Source organism: Chaetodon auriga, chromosome 8 (assembly GCF_051107435.1).
Source record: "Chaetodon auriga isolate fChaAug3 chromosome 8, fChaAug3.hap1, whole genome shotgun sequence".
NCBI lineage: Eukaryota > Metazoa > Chordata > Actinopteri > Chaetodontiformes > Chaetodontidae > Chaetodon > Chaetodon auriga.
Genome location: NC_135081.1, coordinates 29,047,648 through 29,072,049, shown reverse-complemented (window position 1 = coordinate 29,072,049; position 24,402 = coordinate 29,047,648). Strand labels below are relative to the sequence as shown.

The 24,402-nt window shown below is 42.6% G+C and overlaps 2 protein-coding genes across 4 annotated transcripts in view; one reads left to right on the top strand and one right to left on the bottom strand.

Moving 5' to 3' along the window:
- Window positions 1-518: 518 nt before the first annotated feature.
- Window positions 519-6,207, bottom strand: LOC143324839 (transmembrane protein 79-like). Of its 2 annotated transcripts, none has more exons than XM_076737601.1 (5): window positions 6,095-6,207; window positions 3,562-4,117; window positions 3,263-3,457; window positions 2,443-2,674; window positions 519-1,607 (listed from the first exon to the last, which is right to left on the bottom strand). In XM_076737601.1, the coding sequence occupies exons 2-5, from the start codon at window positions 4,070-4,072 to the stop codon at window positions 1,403-1,405; spliced, it is 1,143 nt and encodes a 380-aa protein (XP_076593716.1). In that variant the 5' UTR covers window positions 4,073-4,117; window positions 6,095-6,207; the 3' UTR covers window positions 519-1,402. The 2 variants fall into 2 exon arrangements, with proteins under 2 accessions (XP_076593716.1, XP_076593717.1); XM_076737602.1 differs by having other exon boundaries at window positions 3,562-4,113.
- A 995-nt stretch (window positions 6,208-7,202) lies between these two features.
- The window catches only part of arhgef2b (rho/rac guanine nucleotide exchange factor (GEF) 2b), a 38,762-nt gene continuing 21,562 nt past the window's right edge, over window positions 7,203-24,402 (top strand). The window contains exons 1-3 of one of the 2 annotated variants that reach the window (XM_076738169.1): window positions 7,203-7,334; window positions 7,907-7,990; window positions 24,231-24,393. In XM_076738169.1, the coding sequence (XP_076594284.1) occupies window positions 7,973-7,990; window positions 24,231-24,393 (181 nt within the window). In that variant the 5' untranslated portion in view covers window positions 7,203-7,334; window positions 7,907-7,972. Of the gene's footprint in view, window positions 7,335-7,906; window positions 7,991-12,243; window positions 12,427-24,230; window positions 24,394-24,402 lie in introns of those variants that run through there. The other variant, XM_076738168.1, reaches the window with a different exon arrangement.

Sequence of the window (24,402 nt, the reverse complement as noted above, 5' to 3'; positions counted from 1 at the left end):
TTCACAATAAGAGCACAAGTGCTATTTTTGGTCACTAAGTGTTTATTAAACACGGCAAACAAGAAATCTAGCGAAATCCTTAGACTCATAGTTAGTGTTCATGTTTAGTGAAACAGACTAGTGGACAGACTTTTTTTTTTCCACAGCAGGTAAAACTCAGGTGAAACTAATAATATTAATGGAACTTCAGCACGTGATGGCGTTGGTTATCACAGCTGTGACTGATTGACAGCTGAAACTATCTAACTTCTGTGAAAGTTGAAGATAAAACTATAAACTATCTATAAACCTGCATGAATCACCTGTCAGGTGTTTGTTAAAGCATGTATACAATTATTGATTTATTAACGTCAAAATAAATAAATAAATGATCTAGACGAGGTGTTAATCACGAAAAGAGTTTTGGAGTCTGATAATAAATATGATTTGAATTCTAGCTATAAATACGGGAGTAATATTATCAGTCGATTAGACATTTAAGGATGTTAAAGACTAAAAGATTATCTTAGGCAGGGACTCATTTTACATTAAAACTCTTTAGACTCTTGAACTTGTCAAGGTTTTATTTTGAAGTCAGACTGTACTTCCTGTGTGCCAGTGTCGTTTTTGTTCAGTGTAGACTTTTGGCCCGACTGGTTCAACAGGAAAAACAACAGAGGCTTCACTGTAAAACAGACCAATCAATAAGACTGATCAATAATTAATACAGGCTGATCAGATCATTGTCACATAAACAAACATCGTCACTAAATGAGCAAACTGTGTATTATAGTTCCAATCATATTGACAATCACCGATAAGTAAGTATTCAAACTAAGAACATTTGTAACAAAGTTAAACTGCAGGAAACTTTTTGCTTCTGCTCGAGATTGTAGTAAATTTGTTTGTAAAGATAAAAAAGAAATCGACATGAAACGGAGCATGAATTTCATGCTTCATTGTGAAATGTGAAACTGTGGTGTATAAAAACAGAAACAGAAAGTTTTTTAATGGCATCAAATATTCAATGATTTCACAAAATGGACCGACAGAAACAAAGACTGAACCTGAAGCCCACAGAAAGTAACAGGAAGTAGTTCAACGGGTGAATATTTCAACAAAATACTTCAAAAAGCTAAAAAAAGAAGAAAAAAAATCAGACAGACTGTTGGTTAGAAACCAAGTGGGCGGAGTTATACAATAACTGGGTGTGGCTGATACTTAACCTGTCTTTCAAAACGTGGGATTCTGTTTCCCTCTTAAAACATTTCAGAAGAATAAAACACACTTTAGAAACAGAACTGTTCGTATTTGGTTCTATTTTTCTGTTTAAAGTTTCAGTTCATAAAAAGTGAATTTTACAAACAAAATTTGTCTGAAATTTTTCTGCCTTACAGGAAGGTTATTGACCACGGATCAGTTCTCATCCCCAGAACCTCTGTCTGCCAGCGGGTGGAGCTAACACTTCCTCACTCGCAGGCGGGAGGCTGAAGATGGACCCTGCTGCATCCACCGTGAAGATGAAGTAGATGTTGGCAGCCATCATGGCGAGACTCGGCAGGAAGGAAAGGCCGAAACCAAAGCCACGAATGCTGCTGCCGAAAGCTGCGGCCACCCAGTAAACCAGTCTGGTGACACAAAACAAATGCACCTTTAATCGAACGTTTCGGCCCGCCTGGACACAGAAAACTGCTCAATCTTTACAACGATCTACTTTAAGATAAGACATCGTTAAAGCTTCTGTGTAAACCGCCTGTAGATCGTTTGACAGTGGTTCCCAAATGGGACAGCAGATGATGGCAGTGTTGTTAACAGTGTAGCTTGATGCTCGTCCATTAAGGGTTTCATGTACAAGGAGGAGGACCTTAAAATTGGTCCTGAATGCTACAGGAAGTCAGTGCAGAGGACAACTAGCAACAGCTCCATTAGCCCTCTCCTAGATGTGTCATTCATGGTCAGATTTTCAGTCTTTGCCATACTTATGTGCTTGGAGTCTCCATTTAGAATGCAGGCCTAGAATTAAGTCATTTTCAATACTTAAACATACAGAAATAAATATTTATTGGGTCATCATGGCCAAAATGTTGGGCATGTAGGTCTAATGCACTTAGCTAAGAACCAAGTGCACAAAGCAGCAGCAATGAGGTTGTGCTTGGTGAGCGCTGGGCGGCATTCAGGCTCTCACAGGTGAGGAAAAGCAGCCCAGGCCCACTTTGACGAGCCGCTTTCAAAATGCAATCACCCACACGGACCTCCTTGTGCCTTGATTGACAGTTTCTGGTCAGTGAACAACAGGTGATGGTTTGGCCAGAGGCTTATTGTTTGTCATCACACTGCGGTCGAGTGATGTTACTGTGGCAGAGTCCAGCTCAGCGCAGCTTTAGAACATTCCACATTACTCTGAAACACCGCAGTTAAACGTTCTGTGTGTGGCGTTTGGTCCACGGATTCTTTAAAACTCACCGTCCAAACGCAAAGACGATGGTCAGCAGAGGGACGAGCTTCAGCTGCTCCTGGCTCAGGTACATCGCCATGACGACCAGATGCAGGAAGTAGATCAGGAACAGGGAGGTGGAGTCGGAGACAAAGCGCCGGTGGACGGTGACTTCCTGAAGCTCCGCCTCCTTCACCTCATTATCAAACAGAGGCCGAATCATACCTGACCTGAGCCGACTGACGCCCAGAACCAGCCAACCTGAGAGACAGACAGGTCAGACAAGGTGACACACCTGAGAGACACACTGGTGGCACCGACGGGTCACACAGGTGAGGTGTTGTGTTTGCTGCGTGATTCACCTGTTCCTCTGCAGGTGGCTTGTGTCGTCTGGAACACCTGCCTGCCTTTATGAGCACCTCTCTGCTCTCCCTACAGCGCTCTGTGCTTTGCTTACGTTTTTTTGGGTTACCGTTATGTTTTGTTTGGCACTCTCACGCTCTCTCTCTCTCTCTCTCTCTCTCTCTCTCTCTCTCTCTCTCTCTCACACACACACACACACACACACACACACACACACACACACACACACACACATCGCTCATACACACTTTCAGCAGTGGCTGCTGACATCGACATTGTTCATTTCACGATAAATAAAACAGCTTCATGTTAAAACTTTTTCACGGTGTTTGTCCCTTTCTGTTGTCAGACCATGATGGTACAGACGCGTGGAAAGGGTGAGACAGCTGAGAGAAAGACAGATGAGACATCTTAGCCATGGAAACAGTCGCTGACAGATGATGTCAAATGCAGCCAGAGTCTCATCTTCTTTGGTGTCGTACTCACCGAGGACTATGGGGGCGGCAGCAAACACAGAGCAGCGCAGTGTGTAGACGAGTCTGAGGGGGGCGCCGTCCAGCAGGGGGGCGTCAAATGGCAGGAAGACAAACCCCCCCCACACCAGGAAGGGGAAGAAGAGTGCTGATGTCATCAGCGACACACCCATCTTCAGGATGGCCCTGCTGGGACAGCCCCGCCCACCTGAGGGAGAGACAGACATGTCAGAGCCCCGCCCACCTGAGAGAGAGACAGACGGACAAAGGAGAGGACATAAATGATCCAGAGGTGAGGACAGGTGTATTTACATGTGGCAGGTGGCGTGTCCTCAGTCCACTCGTACTGGTGGCCATGATGGTTGTAGTCCTGGGGTACTCCTCTGGGACCCAGGAAGGGGCTCTTCTCTGACCCCATCTCCCAGAATGCCTCACTCTCTCTGGCTGAGGAGGGGGAGTGGAGGACAGTCACTGCTGGACTGAACACCTGAGCTGCTTTCTCTGGCAGGTGGTTCTCCACAGGCTCCTCTTCCTCCTCCTCCAGGTGTGTCATAAGCCCCACCCCCTTCTCTTCACCTGCCTCCCCCCCTTCCCCTCCCCTCCTCTCTCCCTCTGCCATCAGCTCTCTTTCACTTTCTGTCCAACTCACCGCCTCACGGAGAGAAATATCTGACCTCACACTCGTCCTATCATCTTTACCTGTCTGTCCACCTGTCTGTCTGTCTCCAGGCCACTGCAGGGTGCTGGGCTCCGTCATGATGGACCTCACCACCTCGTCCTCTTCCTCTGTCTGTCTCATCTTTGTCCTCCCGCTGTCCCCCATCTTGGCTCTTCCTGTAGGGTTCTGTCAGTCTGTCTGTCTGTCTGTCTGTCACAGGGAACAGTGGACAGTCTGTTAGTTGATCAGAAGAAAATTCTCTCAAGACCAGCAGCAGCATTTAATGAAATGGTGACAGCAGTCCAAGTGACACCATGAAACTGCTTTGACTGAAATCGTAAAAATTGTATTTTAACTGATTTGTCATAACTTAATTTTATTACTGCTATTTCCATCTTGTTATTCATTCAGTTTATTCTATTTTCATTTTTTAATTTCCGTTTTTATTGTCATCATCAAGTGAGTTTTATTCTTTTTTTACAGTAATTTTCACATTTTGTTAACAGCACGAGCACAAACAGCACACATTGCTCCTGAAAACAAAAATATTCTAATTCTATACTGATTAAATTATGTAGTTTCATACTGTACAGATCATAATTACAGTGGCGTGCAAAAGTTTGGGCACCCCTGGTCAAACTCTCTGTTACTGTGAAGCATTAAGTGAGCAGAAACTGCTCTGATCCCCATAAGCCATCAAGTGAAAGATGAAGCATCCTCGTCAACACTTTAAGCAGGATTAGTTCATTAGTTTAGTTTTTTTTAGTTTCAGACCTTCATTTGCTCGATAGTGCTATGACTTAGTCACAGTGGCTGTTAGCAAAGGTCAAGGGATGCAGATTTAAGAGCTTTATAAATACCGTGACTCCTCAAACTCCTCCCAACGGTCAGCAGCCATGTTCTCCTCTCAGAGCTGCCTGAACTCTGAACATTAAAATAACTGATGAACACAAAGCAGCAGAAGGCTGGAAGAAGAAAGCAAAGAGTTTTCGCGTTTCTGTTTCCTCAGTTCTTAATGAAATGAAGAGATGTCAGTTAACAGTGGAGGTCAAGCTGAGGTCTGGAAGACCAAGAAACGCTTTAGAGTGAAATGCTCGTAAGACTGTTAGACAGACAAATCGAACCCCCGTTTGACTCAGCAGACTCTGAAGAGGTGGTGCTCGCAGCTACACCTGCGCAAATATGCAGTGTTTCCCCCATCATTATATATATATATATAATGATATGTTATTTATCTGATTTACAGATGACACGTCGTTTCTGTCTCTACGTGGTCGTCTTTACAATTCTCCTATGCTCTCTGTGTCGCATTCACAGGTGAGCACACAGGTGAGCATACTCCCACCAGAGGACAGAGAGCGCACGTTGGAAAATATGTCACGTCAACGGTGCTGCCCCCAAAATTCACAATGAGCCACCTCAAGAGGAGCGAGCTGATGGTTCTGCGGTGGCCCTCACAGCCCCCGACCTAAACATCACCAACAAACTGTGGATGAACGTCAGAAGAGCAGAACCTGCAATACGAACCAAAAATCTGACAGAAGCTTTTGAAAGGAAAAATGGACGAAAATCCCCCGAGCAAGAACTGAAAGAGTCTCATCTGGATACAACAAGCCTGTGACAGTTGACGGGGGGGGGGGGGGGGACAGTAAAAGAAATTTAGACAAAGCTAATATCACAGCTCCATGCTGCACATCCTCAGATTATATGTGGGTAATATTCTGCTGTGTCTTTGATATTTAAATCTCTGGTCTTTTGATCAGTTTATCTTTATTTATATTATTTATGATCAGATATTTATCTGTATATTGTTGGTATGGTGATAATAATTGATGTGCATATAAAGTCACTCACATAGATCACCTGCGGCTTAAGCTGATAAAGACAAACGTGCAGGTACGGTTGGCCCCGCCCGCTGCCATAAACTCATCATGGCGGCCATGACGTACGTCTCTCAGGTTAAACATCAGAATTAAAATAGATCAAAGTTAAAATCGTGCCTGATCGTCTCCGCATCACCATCTACGCGATTATCTCACTGATCAATGATGAGCAAAAAACCCATTTTCACCGCTGGAGAAGGTCCGTGCAAACATGCTAACAGGTTAGCATGCTAATAGAGGTGGACACCGACATCAGACTGAGACTCACCTGAGATTAAACTCAGAGATTAAGGTAAAGACTCACCGCGACGATCTGATCTAACCCCTCTTTTTTTCTTCTTCTTCTTCTTCTTCTTCTTCTTCTTCTTCTTCTTCTTCTTCTACTGTTGTTGTTGTTGTTGTGAAACTCTCCGGAAGTTCAGCTCAGGTGTGTCGTCAGGTGAGTTAAAGGGAAAGTCCTCTTAAGGGAAAACAGCCTGGCTCATTAAATATCCGGCAGAAGAACTGTTAAATGAACAGTTCGCTTTTCTTCAGTTGAAGTATTAAAACATCGTGTGAAACAAGTAAAAACACTGCATTCAAATGTTATCTGATGCTTTCTTTGAACTGACGTCGACTTTATTGATCCACACGTATAAACATAACGTATGTACAATAAAGAAGAATAGGGATGAGAATAAAACTAAGACAAAACAATGTTCTTAAAAAGTATAACAGTATAAACAGCATGTAAAAGGACATAAACATAGCATAGCAGCAATCCTTAAAATAAAACTAAATATAGAAGCAAGAATAACAGCACTTGTTAATATAATAAAGTATATGTTTATATAATATGTATTATAATATGTAATACATATTACTTATTATAATAATAAAACACAATATCAGTCAGTATATAAACAAAGATTAACAGCAGTTCTTAAAGGGAGAAAGAGCTATAAACTATTTACCAGAAAAAATATGTGCAAGGTGCCAATGAACTGAAGTGTGTTCAGTCAAAGTGATGAAGAATATTCACCAAATATACATCAAGTTAAAGTAGATAGAAGAGAGGAGGAGGCAGAGGAGAGGAGGAAGAGAGGAGGCAGAGGAGGAGGTGATAAAGGAGAGGAGGAGGCAGAGGAGGAGGTGTTAAAGGATACACTGCTCTCTTTGTGTGTTTCGGCTTCAGTTGGAGCAGCTGCATTCAGTTAATGTACCAGCCACCACCAGCCTCCACACACACAAACACACGCGCACAGACACACAGACACACACACACACAGACACACACACACACACACACACACACACACACACACACACACACTCTCTCTCTCTCTCTCTCTCTCTCTCTCTCTCTGTTTGAACTCTTCTTCGTCTTCTCCTTTGCTTCTTCCTCATCTTCTTCTTCTTCGTTTCTTCTTCTTCTTCTTCTGATCGACCTCCGACCTCTGAACAGTAGACCTCCCTCCTGCTGACATAATCAACTATATTTTGTTAATTCTAACTGTGATGTGATCAATAATCGATCAAACTTCTTCACACGTCTTGTTGAATCGGTGAGTTTTTCTTTTGATGGAACATGTAAATGTAGTTAAAGTAAATGTTTCCTTTTTTCTTTGTGGTCAAACATTTTTAAACTTTTCCATTAAAAATGGAAATAAACCGATTTTTTCAGCAGCTCTCCTTAAAAAAGACGAGTTTCGATTTTAAAATGAAGTAAATGTGAAACATGTTCATGACATTCGGAGGATAGTTTCATTTATTTGTTCACACTTGCTCAAACAGTCTGTTGCCACGTCCACATAATCATTCGTCATCAAACTTCTGATGAATATCTGCACGTTAACAGCTGTGAAATCGTTGCTGCTCAGTGGAGTTTTCTTCTGCTGTTACATCCTAACTAAAACTGTTTGTGTGAATGTTTTCATGTTGAACGTCTCTCCGTCATCAGAAGTCATTTCTTCACATCCTGTTTACCAACAGTCTTCTTCTTCTTCACTGTCTTTGTTGGAGCAGGCGGTATATGTAGTGTGTAACCTGTAGACCAGTGGAAGAACGCGACACCTTTAGATCAAATGCCAGGTGAGAAACTCCACCTTCAATCACGTGTGTCACTCTTCATCCTCAGGTGAGGAGGCACAGGAGGAGGAGGAGGGCAGGACAACAAGGAGTCCACTGGGACAAACATTGTAAGATGGCTGCTCACAGAAAGGTGAGTTTATTACATCACATCAACAGAAAATACTGAGCTCTGATTGGCTGGAGAGTCCACTTGAAGTACAAACCCTGTGAATGATATCCATACTACCGCAGTCTGTGGTGTGCCAGAGAAAGACGCAGGACATAGTAAGTCAAATGCAGTATAAAAAAAAAACAGGATGTCCTCCTGCATAGAGTCACATTTTGCTGCATGACAGCCAGCTGATGGTTCTGACCCACAATCCTTTGCACAGTCTTGGCTTCCATTCCAGTTCTTTTTACTTGCAATTTTGTGTTATGGACTGCGAAATAAAACGGACTGATGTTTGAGCACAAGGGTCAAAGTTCAGCTGCGTGAAGTGTGTTTTGGTTTGGGATCAAACTTAAAGAGTCCTTCTCACAGAATGTTGTCTTTGAAAAGGTTACTAGAAATAACATCACAAACATTCAGTATCTCATCGTTATATTCATTTCATTATTATTTTACTATTATTTTCTTACCACAAACAATGAGGATGTGTTTTCTGTTCAGATACTGCAGATTAGATAAAAGCTGTCCTGAGGAGACTGAAGGCTGTTCACAGATTCGATTCTGCCACCAGGTGGTGCTGTTAGCTGCTTGTTCTTCTGTGGTCAGCGGGGCGACATCACTTCCTCCTCTGTGTGTTATCTGTTGTAGCTGGTTGTCATGGTAGCGGTAGTGTCAGTCAGCACCAGGAGGTGGATGAACAGACCTTTCATTCAACTGATAACAAACAGGTTGTAACAGTACACAGTATACTCATATACACATGTACTATCATATATATATATATATATACACACACACACACACACACACACACATACATGTATCAGAATCAGAATCAGACTTTGCTTTGTTGGCCAAGTATGTGTGCACATACAAGGAATTTAACTCAGGTTTAAACACTCAATGTACTTCCTTAAAAAAGAAAGAAGTCTTACTGCTCAACAAGGAAGGACAAAACAACAAAAGACGGAATGATAAGTTCAGTCAAGCAAAAATCTGAAATAAACATAAACTATGCATACAATGAGATTTACAGTGTGCAGGTATTTCTGTTGACAGTGACAATGAGTAACAATGCCTGTTAGAAACTGTTGATTATTGGATGGTAAATGTCCAATCAGTGGATGTTTGGTGTCACTGTCTGACTGCTAACTGTCCATCAGGCTGACGGCTGATGGGAACAAACTGTTTCTGTGTCTGGGGGTTTTGGCATTCAGTAATCTGTAGCGCTGACCAGAGGACAGACGTTGGAACAGGTGGTCACCAGGATGTGGGGGGGGGGTCTGCAGTGATGCTTCCTGCCTGTTCCTCAGTCTGGAGGTATGTCAGTCCTGAATGGAGGACAGGTTGGCACCAGTGATGTTCTCAGCAGTCCTGACAGTCCTTACAGTCTGTTCTGGTCCTGCTTGGTGGCAGACCCAAACCAGATCATGGTGGATGTGCTCAGGACAGACAGGATTATTCCTGAGTAGAACTGGATCATCATATACATGGACTTTACTACACTCATATACATGTACAATAGTACATTTGTCTACATTTACTGTAGCATACTCATATTAATGTACAAGACAACAGGTGATGGTACCTTTGCTGTTTGAACCTCAGCTCTCTGGGATCATTGTCCTCCATCTATCAGACTTTCTGAATCTTTGAACAGTTTCAGGCAGCTTCTAAAAACCTGTTTTTATTGGCAAACCTGTTTATAGATCTCCATTCTGGGCTTTGTTTGCTGTTATTGCTGTTGTCTGTTTTATATTGAATTATATTTGGACCTTTTTTGTCCATTAATTTTTATTTTTTGCTTTGTGGGAAGCACTTTGTAACTGTGTATTTTAAGACACACACACACACACACACACACACACACACACACACACACACATAGTGTAGTTACATGACATTTATTTAGCCAACAACAGGCAAAAAATCATTTCCTTCAAAGAAACACCAAACATGCCCAAAGAGTGCAAGAAGTCAACATATATTAAATCTGAGTGTGCTGCTCTCTGATGAGCACTGGTCTCAGCCAGATACTTGAACCTGGAGCCTTCGGTTTACACGCCAACGCACTGGCAGTACATTGTGGGACTTGTACTACTAGTGGTGCATGCAATATACTGGTGGGCCAGCTCTAATAATAATTAGATTTTATCATGCGGGCCAAAGATAATTCCATCGCGGGCTGGCTTTGGCCCGTGGGCCTTGAGTTTGACATATATGAGCAATTGTGTCATATCGGAATAAGCATAACATGGATGTGTGCAGTAGTAGTTTCCTTGAACTGTGTGCTTTGGTCTCCTATGAAAGGGCAAGATAATGCCAGCAACCTAGAGACTGACACCAGAACAAATAAGACTTTGATCATCATCATCATCTCCATCATCATCATCATTACAGGAGGCAGATTATGATGTAGCCTGTGTAGAGATGAAAATGTTATGTCTGACACCTGTTAAGGTGAGGACAGGGTGAAGACAAGGTGAAGACAGGGTGAAGATAAGATGAGGACAGGGTCAAGACAGGCCACAGACTGAGGCTGGACCAGGCGGGCCTACGATGGCCTCATTCAGAAAACTGGACGACTACATGAAAACAAAGAGGTGGTGATGGAGCCGACAAACAAGGAGGCCGAGACCAGAGACCAGAGACCTGAGCCCTGAGCCCAGAGCCCTGAGTTCTGAGACCTGAGCCCTGAGACCAGAGACCAGAGACCAGAGACCAGAGACCGGAGACCGGAGACCAGAGACCAGAGACCTGACACCTGACACCTGAGAGCAGAGACCTGAGACCTGAGACCAGGGACCTGAGACCAGGACAGCAGTCAGCTACATGTGGCGAGTTACTTTCTTTAAACATCACTCTCACAGGAGCTTCATCCTCATCAGTCCTGAGTCAGTCTGCAGTGTCTGTGGCATTCAGGCTGTGACTGTTCACTTAAAAGCAACATTAACGTCATTTACCAGAACGAGGCGCCTCAACAGTCTGTGAGCCAATCAGGAGGCACAAACACTGACGACTTAGAGCATGTCAGTAGTTCCAGGCTACTTCTCTGGCCTGATGATTGTTACACAGCCAGTTATCCGCTCATTTTATTCTGTAGTAAAACACATTTTATTCAAGTACTTGAGAGGCCGAGAGCAGAACTCCTCTTGAACAGGATGATCTTCTTAACAAAATATTGAGAGCTATTTACATGCTTAACAAATTTAAATATTTTAAATATTGCCATCGACATGACGTCTTATGTACAACTGACGTGCAACATCTCAACATGAGTGCTTTCCTCCATTGTAATAGAAACATAAAGATGCTCATCCAAAGGTAATATTGATTTAGTAGCCACACAAAACAGACAGACTTCATATAGGCATGATTCATCTCTGTATTTTGAGCTGATGATAATTCAGATGTTGTTTCACATGAATAGCTAACTTCATACTTGATTTATTACTATAAATGATATGTAATATACTGTATATATAAATGATTCTTGCTCTTGTTGGGTTGTGTCCATGTTTGAATGCGCTAGTCATCTGACACTTTGGATAAAAGTGTCATCAGTAACAACAATAGAATTTCTTGTCATGTTCAGTGAATCGTGTACGTTTATACATTAATAATAAATCAGTTCTGATCATTTCTAGTTTCATTGCAATTAACATCAATGTCCTCTTCATTGTTGATATCTTCTTAAATTACTCTGTGGTACTTTTACTACTGCAGTATGAGTACTTCTATTATGTCTGGCATCAATTTATATCCGTTATTGATCACATTAACAAAGTATCTTCTTGGAGTTACCTCCGTGTCCGTTTCCGTTGAGAAGAGGGAGGTGCGCTTTTTATGAACACCAGCACCATCCGCGGTGGGCGGGCTTAGTGCTCGGTGGTTCCACGTCACACAGCAGCGCGTTGTACACTGTGCTGCGGGGGGCGGTGTCAATCGAACCGGTCCAGATCATTAATGGTCATCGCTCACGTGATCTCTTTCAGCTCTCTGATTAGCTGCTAAATGTCACGTGACACGTTGACAAGTTGTCATAGAGACTAACTTTGCCCGCACCGCCACGTCACAGCCCAGGCGTGAAAAACAAGCGCTACCGGACAGATGGTGACGGGCGGGGCTTGAATCGCGTTCTGTCAGAGGATTGGCTGAGCGCAGTAGCAGCGGGCTGAGCTGTGATTGGTCAGAAGTAGAACGCGGAGGTGTCAGTCAAAGAGACGCCCCGCCCCCGGGCTCATACGCGGACTGCTCCGGGACCAGAACCCAACACTCCTCAGGATCAGTACTGATTAATTATAGATTAGTTTGTGATTAGGTGATCGATCAGGTGCGATCGGTTTGATTTGTCGGAGGGGATGTCCCGGCTGCTGGAGAGCAGGAGACAGGACAGGATGAAGGAAATCAACCTGAAGGTGAGTTCACCGGAAAAAAAGAAAGAAACGCACTCACGACTGCGTGCACGCTGACTTTAATGATCCATTTTGATAGTCATTGATGAGCTGGGAGTGATCAGACAATTTGCATGTGATCGATCTGAAGCAGAGACGAACTCTGTGTCACTTTCCGTCTGTTCCGCTTCGTCCGCTCACGCACATCTGGAAAACACCGACCCGGGTTTGTTCCGTTACTGCAGATGTTGACGGGGTCGTCGACATTTATTATAGGTGATCGATCAGTGATTGGCAGTGTGATCAGCTGTGTGCCGAAGTAGTTTGTGGGTGAACAGACTGATGAAGTTGGCGGAGCTCAGAAACGGGAAGCGGACACTTTTTCCTTTCAACTCAGATTATAACCCGGTCTGTTTTTGTAACGCGGAGTGTGTCGGTGTGTGTGTGTGTGTGTGTGTTCTCTGAGGACTCGTTCAAACTGACTTTCAGTGTGTTTCGCTGTGTTTGACTGTGTGTCCGTTAGCAGCAGCGTGGCCGCTTTGTCCTGCTGGAGGAAACGAGCGGGGGGAGGGGAGACACTGTGTGTGTGTGTGTGTGTGTGTGTGTGTGTGTGTGTGTGTGTGTGTGTGTGTGTGTGCGTGTTCATACAGGAAGTGTTGGTCAGGAGTGTCGGTGGATGTTTGACCTCTGATCTGACTGTAAACTAGAAAGCAAACTGACACACTTTCAGTTTAGAGGCTGGGAAAAGATTTTAGCTTCAGACAGACAGAGAGACAGACAGAGACAGAGACAGACAGAGGAAGAAACAGACAGAGAGAGAGAGGGAGACACAGATAGCGAGAGAGAGAGACAGAGAGACAGACAGAGAGAGAGGCAGGGAGAGACAGAGAGAGAGAGGCAGGGACAGACAGAGAGAGAGGCAGGGACAGACAGACAAAGACTCAGAGAGGCAGAGAGACAGACGGACAGAGATGATCAGTGTCTGTTTCATACATCCATGTTTTGAACCTCATGAACTTTCCTGAAAACATGTACCTGATTAACGAGTGACTTCCTGTCTGTTGGAAGAAAAACCAAAAACTATGGTTTATTCAAGGTTTTAATCTTATTGTTCATTTTTAACTCTGTATCCTGTCTTTCATTTCGACCTCTTTATGCATCTGTGTTTGCTCTTTGTAATATTTGCTGGCTGTAACGACTAAATTTCCCCGGTGTGGGATCAATAAAGTCTTATCTTATCTCTGATCTTATCATGAACACAGATGTTCTGTCTTGACATCAAATGTGTGACATGTTTAAATTAGAAAATAAAACTCAAATAACACTATCAGATATCCTCATCTTGTCTATCCCAATCTCATCTGTCTCCATCTCGTCTGTCCCCATCTCATCTGTCTCGTCTGTCTCCATCTCATCTGTCTTCATCCCATCTGTCTGATACAGCTCTGCCACTCAGTCATTCTGCGTCTGGCCAGATAATGTATGTTGATCCTTCTTTGTGAGCTTTTTATTTTATTTCTGGACTATTTTTTCATTTCGTGAACAGATTCCACTGTCGCTCAGCTGTGGCAACTCTACACTCAGACTGGACTTTCCGACTTGCTGATTCCTGCTATTGTACTGCAAGCAGAATCTGCTGCTACCTAGCACCAGACTTGGTTTTAGCCTAAATTAGCTAGCTAATGCTCCAAGACAGAGAATCTCATGATATCTTCCCAACACTCCAAAATTCCTGCCTGTGTCAGTCATGGACTTTCACTTGAGAGACCGATTGCAAATCTCAGCCTTTCCCTTGACCTGCTGCTGCTGCTGTTGGCTTGGCCTGACTTGTCTTTAGCCTATTGGCTGAGCAAGTTTGACCATGGATGTGGGTGAGAATTGTCAGCTTTTCTACTCACAGATTGCTGAAGGCATCTGTCACCTGTGAGGATCTGAGGAAGAAGGATGAGCTCTTCATACACCTCTCCACAATTGCCACTGCACAGACTAAGGCTCAACTTTACCCCCACCAGACTCCAACACCACCCTGCCTTCGTCTGGGTCCCTTCTCACTGTTGGACTCATCTAATGCCCCACTGGCTGTGAAAGATATGCATGACTGAGTTGGAGAACAAAGCCCAAGTTCCAAGCTTCTTGCACCTTTGAGCCTGGGGCTATGTTTAAGTGCACACAGCTGTAAGGCAAGCTCTCCCCTCACTGCTCCATGCCAAAGGTTCTTCAGCTGGAGAAAAAGGTTCAAGCCATGGAGCCCACAATAGATTTCTTGGATTGATGGGGAGTTTCTCCTACTGTGGGAACAACCCCAATCCTCCATGCCATTGATCAGCCTCCTCTCTGTTAGTACAGAGAGGAGGCTGAAATACAGTGCTGCCCTCTTTGTAGATGTAGTCCAGTAAGGCCTTCAGTTGTACCCGTCTCATAGACAGTGATGTGTGATTTTGGGAAATGCTTCTGCATTTATTACGTTCTGTATTTGCACCACTGTCAGTGAAGATTCCACAGGGTTCAATACAGGGTCCGGTCTTGTTCACAATCACACACCCATCTTTTTCTGGATAATACTGTATGGTATGTCTTAGTTGATACTGCACACTTGGTCACTGAATGTCAAGACATGGCAGGCATTGGTTTCTATTTATTTATAACGCCCTTAATAGCAATACACGGTCATGCATCATGTCCTTTTTCAGCTGTTTTTTGTGTGTTTGTGTAGACACATGATCCATAGTTGAGTTTAAAAATAAAATGTATGAAAGGAATACTGCAAATAATTACAGCTATATTTACAGTATAGTATATTTATGGTATTTATGGTACGGTGGTATATTTATTGTATTTTAACTGTACTCAACATCATTGGAAAAGAGGGCATGCCCCCTATGATGCTTTGATATTTAAATAAAGGTTGAATGAATGAATATGCATATATATATAGATTTGATGCCTTTTTATGTCATCAGCAAACACATTACTCCACAATAGCGATGCAAAAACAGGTTTTTGAGGTTTTTGTTGATTTATTAAAAGCAAAAGACTGAATTATACCATTTACAAAAGTATCCATACCCTTTGCTATGACACCCATAGTTGAGCCCTAACCCTGTTTCCTACTTCTGTCATTGGTCCTTGAAATGCTTCTACAACTTGATTGGAGTCCACCAGTGCCTACACAGATCTGATTAAGGATACAACAAAATTTCTGCAGCATTGAAAGTGCCCAGGAGCATTGTAACCTCCATCATTCTCAAATGGAAGAAATTTGGAACCACCATCGGTCTTCAGGCTGCCCAGCCAAACTGAGTAATCAGAGGTGAATGATCTTGATCAAACAGGTACCAAGAAGCCAATGGTCACTATGAATCAGATCCAGAGTTCCTTTGTGGAGATGGGGGAATCTTACAGAAGGACAACCATCAGTGCAGACACATGACAGCCCACTGGGAGCTTACCAAAAGGCACCTGAATGACTCTCAGACCACAAGAAACAAAATCCTCTGGTCTGATGAATTGAAGATTGAACTTGTGTGGATGAAACCAGGCACTGAGCGTCACCTCAGTAATACCATCCCTACAGTCCAACATGATGGTGGCAGCATCATGCTGAGGGATGTTTTTCTGTGACATTGACGGGAAGGTCAGGATAGAGGAGTGTGTGGATGCAAAAAAAAAAAAAAAATAGAGAGCAATCCTGAGTGAAAACCTTCTCCAGAGTGCTCAGGATCTCACGTTGGGGTGAAGGTTTACATTTCAATAGAGTCTAGGCCTAAACCCCATAGAGCACCAATGGAGAGATCTAAAAATGTCTGTGCGTTGATGCTCCTCTTCCAATGTGGTTCAACATGAATGATTCTGCCAATAATGGGAGTAGCCTCCACAAAAAAGGTGCTGAGCTTGTACAATCCCAAGAAGACTTGAGGCTGTCATTGCTGCCAAAGGTACTTTAACATTGTACTAAGTGGAGGGTCTGAATACTCTGAATATGGCAAATATAATATTTCAGTCTTTTAATTTTAATCAATTTCCAAAACACTCCAACCTGGTTTTGCTTTGTCATTGTAAGATAAAATAAGATAATCCCTTATTAATCCCACAGCAGGGAAATTTCCAGAGTTACAGCAGCAAAGGAGATGATGAATAAGGAAATAACATAGTAAAGAAAACAGACAGTGGTTGAGTTCACGTCATTGCACACATGAAATTTTGATATTGCACAGTTTACTGTCCACTGATGTTGCACACGAGTGAAATAGTCAGTTTGGTTGTTTGTGGTCTACTGGCAGCATTGTTGATTGTAAAGTCTGACAGCAGCAGGGAGGAAGGACCTGCAGCACCTCTTCTTCACACAATGCAAGTGAAGCAGTCTGTCACTGAAGGAGCTGCCCAGTGCTGTCAGAATGTCCTGCAGGAGATGGGGCGTGTTCTCCATCAGGGATGATATTTTAGCCATCATCATCCTTTCTCCTACCATCTTCACTCCGTTCGAGGGGGCACCCAAGGGCAGAGCTGGTCTTCTTAACCAGTCTATAAACTCTGTTTCTGTAAGCAGTTGAGATGCATGCTGTCCCAGCAGACCACTCCATAGAGGACAACCCTAACCCTGCACTTCAAAAGACATTAGTCTTCTTAGCAGATCCAGTCTGATCTGGTCTTTCTTATATAGTGGATTTGTATTGTCAGTCCAGTCCAGTTTATTATTCAGGTGAACATCCATGTACTTGTAAGACTCCACCATCTCTATGTCTGTTCTCTGGATGTTCATTGGTGTAGGAGAAGAGTGTTTGTACCTACAGAAGTCTACCACCAGCCCTTTGTTTTTTCCTGCATTGATCAAGAGGCAGTTCAGCTGGCACATTCCACAAATCCCTAGTTCAGTTCTCTGTACTTCCTGTCATCCCCATCTGCAATGAGGCAGAAGATTGCAAAGTCATCAGAGCACTTTTGCAGGTGGCAGTTAACTAATTTGTATGTGAAGTCTGCAGTGTAGAGAGTGAAGAGGGAGCCAGGACTGTTCCCTGCAGGGCCCCTTTATATCAGGTGTGATGTTATTGCCACTGTTCTGCAGCTGTTGAGGTCCTTTGTGTGCAGAGGTACCACACAGGATTTTTTGAGGAGTCTGATGCCTGATGCCGTTTGGACCTGCAGCCTTTTTCACCCTGATCCTCCTGAGTTCTTTCCTCACCTGGTCTGTTGTTAGTGATAAATTGGGGCAGGGGGCTTTGTGCTGCAGGTTGTGGAAGGGGAATGTAGGTGGGAGTGGAGCAGTATACAGGGGCTACAGATGATGGGGGTTGAAGCAGGGTTGACTGCACCCGGGGAGGGGCTGATGACTAATCAAATCTGTTGAAGAAAAGCTTCAGATCATTCACCCACTTTCGGTCCCCCACAGGCTGGGAGTTGGTTTCCTGGTAGTTAGAAATGGATTTAAGGGCCCTCCAGTGTCCACTGATGTTGTTCTGCTCCAGCTGATCCTCCATCCTCCTCCTGTAGCTGTTTTTCCCTCCTTGAGCACTGTTACACAGTAAAATGTATGTAATATTGCACAGGATAGTTATAGAGATGTAGTGGATATTAGCCAAATTTTAAACATAAATAATGGAGTTGTGCAAAAAGTAGGCTTGTGGTGTGAATCAACACAATGCTATGTTAAATGATGTTGACAGTTCAAATGCTAGGTGATGCTGGAGTTAAACAGTCTGACAGCTGTTGGAATGAAGGACCTGCAGTAGCGTTCCTTCGCACACACTGGATGCAGCAGCCTCTCGGTGAAGGAGCTGCTTAAGGGTTGGGGTTAGGGTTAGGGGGTTAGGGTTAACCCTTAAGACCCCCACTGTCTCGTGCAGGGGTTCAGAGCGGTTGTCCATGATCGATGTGAGCCTGGCTAACATCCTCCTCTGTCCCACCTCCTCAATGGAGTCCTGAGGGCAGTCCAGGACAGAACCAGCTCCTCTGACCAGTTTCCTCACTCTTTTTCTGCCCTGTCAGAGCTTCCACAGCCCCAGCAGACCACTGCATAGAAAACTGCAGATGCCACCACAGATTCATAAAATGTTCTTAACAAATATACAGTGTACACACTCCATGTGTTACTTTCCATCATCTGACATCTCTGACTGGACTGATAATGTCACCTGATGATGTCACCGTCAACTTTAAGTTCTACTGAACAAAATCATGGCAGTTTTTCCTTTTTGCTGCTACACAAACAGTTATATTAGTGTTTATGTGTGAGTGTGAGCTGTAAAACAGTGTTGGATGGCAACTGATCAGACATCAGATTTAAATGTGTTCCCTGCTGCCTGTTTTGTTTTGTTTTGTTGCACATGAATCATCAGAGACTCACAACAGAAGACTCAGTTTGTATTTAGTTAGAATTTGTCCTGCGGTTTAATAGTCTGACAGCAAGAATCAGTCTGCTGATGCAACTGGAGCTTTCGTACATAGTGGGGTTACGTGTGTCAATCACATGATTTAGACAGATGAATGGAAATCATCTGCACTCGGATCAGTTACCTGTTTCTCACCTGAATCGACATCTTTATTCTCTCCCTGACTGTGCTGGTTTCAGGTTTTTGTCTCTTTTCTCAAACCTCTCCCGTCCCCCTCTGTGTCTCATGACCCCCCGCCCCCCCCAATCAGACAGAGGTCTCTTTATTTTGCTCCAACACTGAGGCTCTTTATTTATTGATCAGCTGATCACTGACTGTCACCAGATCATTGAACCTGTTTTAAACCATTTCAAGACTGAATCTGTGTTACTTTACTGATTAGTACAGTGAAATCTACAGTTCAGACTGATAATCATTTCTCCATGTGTAACACATTTCTATTTGAACACACCCAGATAATAAAGCTGTATAATCAATTACCCTGACTAATTGTTTAGTTAAATGTCAAAAATAGAAAAAAATATATTGTCACAGTGATAGGTCCCACAAGCTTTTTCAACAAGTTAACATAGACCTATGAGTTCCATAAAACATGCTTTTGAAAGTGTGTGCTGGAAATAGCTTTTACGAAAAGATTCTTGCCCCCCTCTGTTTCCCTGTTTCAGTCCCTTTCAGAATGCTCTGTTTCTGGTGTCTGTGGCTTTAAATGCAAATGAGCTGCTGCTCATTTGCCCACGCCCCACCCATAAACTGTTACCCTTACTGTTACAGTGCTTCAGTAGTTCAACCGTACAGGTTTGAACTTGAATCGGATCCTGAAGAAAAAGGGAGGGCTCCTGCAGAATCTCAGACTAAGAGAATTCAGCAGGATGCTTCTGAATGGTTAGTCAAAAAATGTCTTTCTAGAAGTAACTAGAAGCTAGCGGTTAGCCTTACATCATTCTCAAAGGCAATACACACGTTACAATGCAAGAGTTCATGTTAATCTACAAAAGAAACACACAGCTAATTATTTGTATACTTATATGTCCCTCTTCTTGCAGGTATTCCACGCAAAGTTGAAAGTGACCCTGTAATGGTTGCCTAGATCCACCTATTTTGGATGGATACAAGGGATTATGAAATAGACTTTCTACATTCAAATATGCCGGCCAATGACGTCATTGGCCGCACCAAATTTGATCAGCTTGTTTGGAAGCTGCAGGCAGGGTGCTTTCAGAAATCTGTATCTCACTCAAAAAGCATGGACGGTCTTATTTCACAGTTTGTCTGTGTGTGGCAGCACCAGAAACCCAAAATAACACCCCAAGTCCCAGAAAAAAGTGAGTTTTGCATAATATGGAACCTTTAAGCCCTAGTCTTGTTCTGTCTCGAGAACAGTTCAAAAGAGATTCAGTTCATTGTGATATAAGATACAGAATACAGTGTCATCTACAGGATTAATGAGAATCATGACGTCCATCAGCAGCCATATTGTCTCACAGTCTGAACTCCAGCAGGGAGTCATGTCAGATGTAACAACTGGACCGATCTTCATCAAACGAGACTTTTATTTTGGCTGTTAGATGACGTTCATCATGTACACACGCACACACACAATCACACACATGCAGGCACACAGTCGTTTATACATAATTTATGGGGACATTACATAGACTGACATTCATTTCCTGGAGAGTTACCCTAACCCTAACCCATAAACACTGTTTACCTAACCTTAAGCTGCACCTTAACCTGAACCTTAACCTCAGTCTTCACACTAAAATTTAATGACTTACATTAGGGAGACGTGCATTTTGTCCAAATAAGGAAGGTGAGTCCCCACAATGTGAGTAATACATGATAGACACACACACACACACACACACACACACACTTCCCCTTCCTGCTCCTCCCAGAGTAGAAGTTAATGTGAAAAACAGTCAGAACTGAAAGAAGAAGTTCAGACAGACAGAAAAGGACGTTTGAAACATGCCTGATGTATAAACATGCACAGTGTAAAAATGTATATGATTTGCTTTTTTAATGAGCAAATATAAGTAAAACAACTTTTGTATATAAATTCAACAGGAGGATTGATGTGATTAAAAGGAAAGTAACTCATTCATCTGTTGTTTAACAATCAGCTCAGAAAACCTTTGACTTTTGAATTTAAAGTTTGGTCAAAAAAACAGATGAATCAAGTACAACTGAGGGAAAGACTTCCTGTCTTTCACTTGACAGTCGGCATCCATGTTTGTTTTGGAACAGGAACATGTGACAGTCGGTGTTCTCATGAGATCTGCGGGGTCGTCCTGAGCATGGTTCAGTGTGTTGTCTGGTGGATTTACTTTATCAGGTTCCTGCTTCTTCCTGGCTGTTGAAGACTAAAACATCAGTTGGTGGAAACAACCTATTTGATGGTTTGTCCACAGTGTCTTCAGCTTTGTCTCTAGCTTCAGTGATGAAGGACAAAATCCACAGTCCTCATTTGTGAAAAAGTATATTCTGAAGTTTATCTGAAACTTCATCAGTGTTAGTTACACAAACCAAGCAGGCACCTTCCAAAAAGATTGTTCCCGTGTTTCTGTCTTTTCACAGCGGCTCAGTAATCTCCATTCACGGAAACACAAGAGGAAGTTTTATCCTAAGTCACTAAGAAACAGAATGTGTCAATAGGTCTCAGATCAACGTCAGAGCAAAGACTGAGGATCAGCTCAGAATCAGAATCAGAATCAGAATTCCTTTATTGATCCTCGAGGGGAAATTGTTTATGTTGCAGGTGCTACTTACAAGAATAGAATAAAAATTAGAAGAGAAAAAGAATAAAATATATATGTGTGTGTGTGTGTGTGTGTGTGTGTAAACAAAATATATAAAACAAAATATATATACTGAGAAACCATAAGTATACACATAGACAAATAAACAGAGTATATACAGAAGGATGTGCTTTGAAACGATAATCAATTTATCAGTTTATGATCTTAAAAGCTCCAGAATCAGTTGAATTATGCTCCAGGATTAAAACAGGAAGTTTCTCACTCCATGGCAGTGATGTCAGCTCTGTACTTCCTGTTTATGGTGTCAGCAGAGTGTGTAAACATTTGTCTGAGGTCATCATCATCGTCATCATCACCATGTTTACATTTAGAGTAGATCTGATCACTCTCATGTTCGTACAATGGAATATTTAATTAACTCAACATTATATAATTATTACTTTATTGATTGTAAAGTAAAGAGTTCATGTTGACAGCAAATATTTCTTAATGTTTCTGAATCATTTACTGATGCAGGTCAACATTTCACATGTTGTATCCTGAAAGAAAAATGATTCCATTACTTCAAATTAAACGTGAACTGCTGGTTGATGGTTAACTAACAAAGTCAGTTACTGACTGTTGGCTCTGATTGGCTGTCATGTGTCCATGTTGTTGGTCAAATGTGCTTTTGTCTTCTAAAGTATAAAAAAGTCATGAAGCATGATGGGTGGCTGGTTTCTCCTCATCCTTTATTTTATATGTTTCTTAATGGACATTCTGAATGGAACTGAACACAAAGTCTGTCTGACTGACTGGTGGCTAAGTGCAGAAAAAAAGAAGGCATCAGGGATTATTATCATCTCTCATGTATTTCACATATAGTATAAATGTATAATGTATAAACATATAAATGTAATACATATAACCATGTATTACATTTATATCGCACTTTATAATGATACTCAAAGTGCTTCAGTGAGTGGGTAAACTCACCTCAACCACCAATGTGCAGCACCCACTGACTGTTCAGCTGTGATGCCTTCAGGAACCTCATGTGGAGTCTCAGTGGACAAACTCTGTCCTGGTAATAAACGCTGGTCTTTGGTTTTCCATTAAATCAGTTTCTGCATGCTGATGTTGATGTTGTCATTTAGCCCAAAGCAGTGCTGTACAGCCTCAGATGCTGCTAGCATGGCTGTAGACTGTTTGTCTGGTTTACCCACAATGCCTCTCTTTGTGTTCCTGCCTATAAATTGCTGTTGTGTAACTTTAAATCCATTTTTAAATTCAGTAAGATCATCTGACAGTTTTTTTTTTTTTTTTTTTTTTTTACTGTGAATCTCTTCTGTTTGTGTTGTCTAGGATGTCCTCTGTCAGAGGACAGAGGACATCCTATTGATGGGGCTGATGGTCCCAGTAGTTTGTATCTGGACTACAGCTCCCACGAGGCTGTGCTGATGCTGTTGTGCCCTGGAGCACAGCGTCTGTCTCTTCGGAGTCTGACCTTCATTTATAATTCATATCAGCAGCAGCGTGCCCCTGAGGAAGGCATCTGAGACAGCCAATCAGATCACAGATGACCTACGCAGTCTGATGTGAAAGTGCTGCAGCAGAGATACTGTTAGATTAACAGCTATCAGAGATGAGCAGGTGGCAGAAAAAGAAAAAGTAAAAACTCGACCAAGTTTCAGTTTTCTACATTATAATCTGGACTTTAATGGCATTTTGATGTTTGTACTTACAACAGGTAAAAGGTTCAATGGAACTGATTTCCTGGCAGAAGTGCTTATTAAGTAAAATCTTCTTCCTCCCAAGCCCCCATGCCATAGGGTGGAGGTCTCCAGGTAGTAGACTGGCCCCTCCATCCTCCCTCTGTTCAGTTCTTTGTTCTGTTTCCCAAAGAGAGAAGCTGAAAACCTGCTCTGCGTTTCTGTCCAGACATACATCACACCTGTGTGCAACACCTGTGTCCGACATGATTCACAGAGCGTACCTGAGGTCACATGATTCAGATTATCATTGCAGAGTGACACAAAGTGGAGTATTGTAGTGACAATAACTGACATATGCAGTAAAAGCTGATCGATCAGTTACATCAGGGGTGTCAAACTCAAAAACACAGTGGGCCAAAATTAAATACATTGTTCCAAGTCGAGGGCCAGACTGGTTCAATGTTTATTGAAAACTGATTGAAATGACCTTATTGCACATATTGAACCTGGAACTAACACAGCCTATAAGTTACTGCCTATAAAACAACATTAATCATTAAATAAATGAAAAATCAGTTGCATTCATTTTTTATGGCTTTATCTGCAGCTTTCCATAGTAATTTCACATGAAAACATTTTCCCACAGGCCAACAACAGCCAAAAAATAATTTCCTTCAAAGAAAAAGCAAACATGCCCAGTGGTAGCAAGAAAAGTGCAAAAGGTAAACATATATTGAACCTGAGTGTGCTGCTCTCTGATGCGCACTAGTCTCAGCCAGATACTTGAACCTGGAACAAAGACAGCTTATAAGACCGTTTTTATCTAGAAACAACAAAATGAATCATTAAATACAAGTAGAATCAGTTGCATTCGTTTCTTCTGGCTCTTTAGGGTTAGGGGCCTTGAGTTTGACATATGTGAGTTACATGAAGAATTGATCAGTCATCGTTTAACTGACCTGTCTGTCACATCTGTCTCTGTTCAGAATAAGGAGAAAGAGCGGCTGAAGGAACGTGAGAAGGAGGTGCGAGAGAGGGAGGCCAGGTACAGCAACGGTCACCTGTTCACCTCCCTGACTGTGTCCTCCACCACTCTGTGTTCCTCCTGCAACAGGAGCATCACCGCCAAGGAGGCACTCAGCTGCCCAGGTAACATAA

Bases quoted from the DNA above. Each gene is read 5' to 3' on its own strand.
- LOC143324839 (XM_076737601.1), bottom strand. From the start codon at position 4,072: ATGGGGGACAGCGGGAGGACAAAGATGAGACAGACAGAGGAAGAGGAC. The intron at 3,458-3,561 runs GTAAATACACCT...TCTCTCCCTCAG, and splicing joins GGACACGCCACCTGCCACAT to GTGGGCGGGGCTGTCCCAGC. The intron at 1,608-2,442 runs GTGAGTTTTAAA...TTGTGTCACCAG, and splicing joins ATCGTCTTTGCGTTTGGACG to ACTGGTTTACTGGGTGGCCG.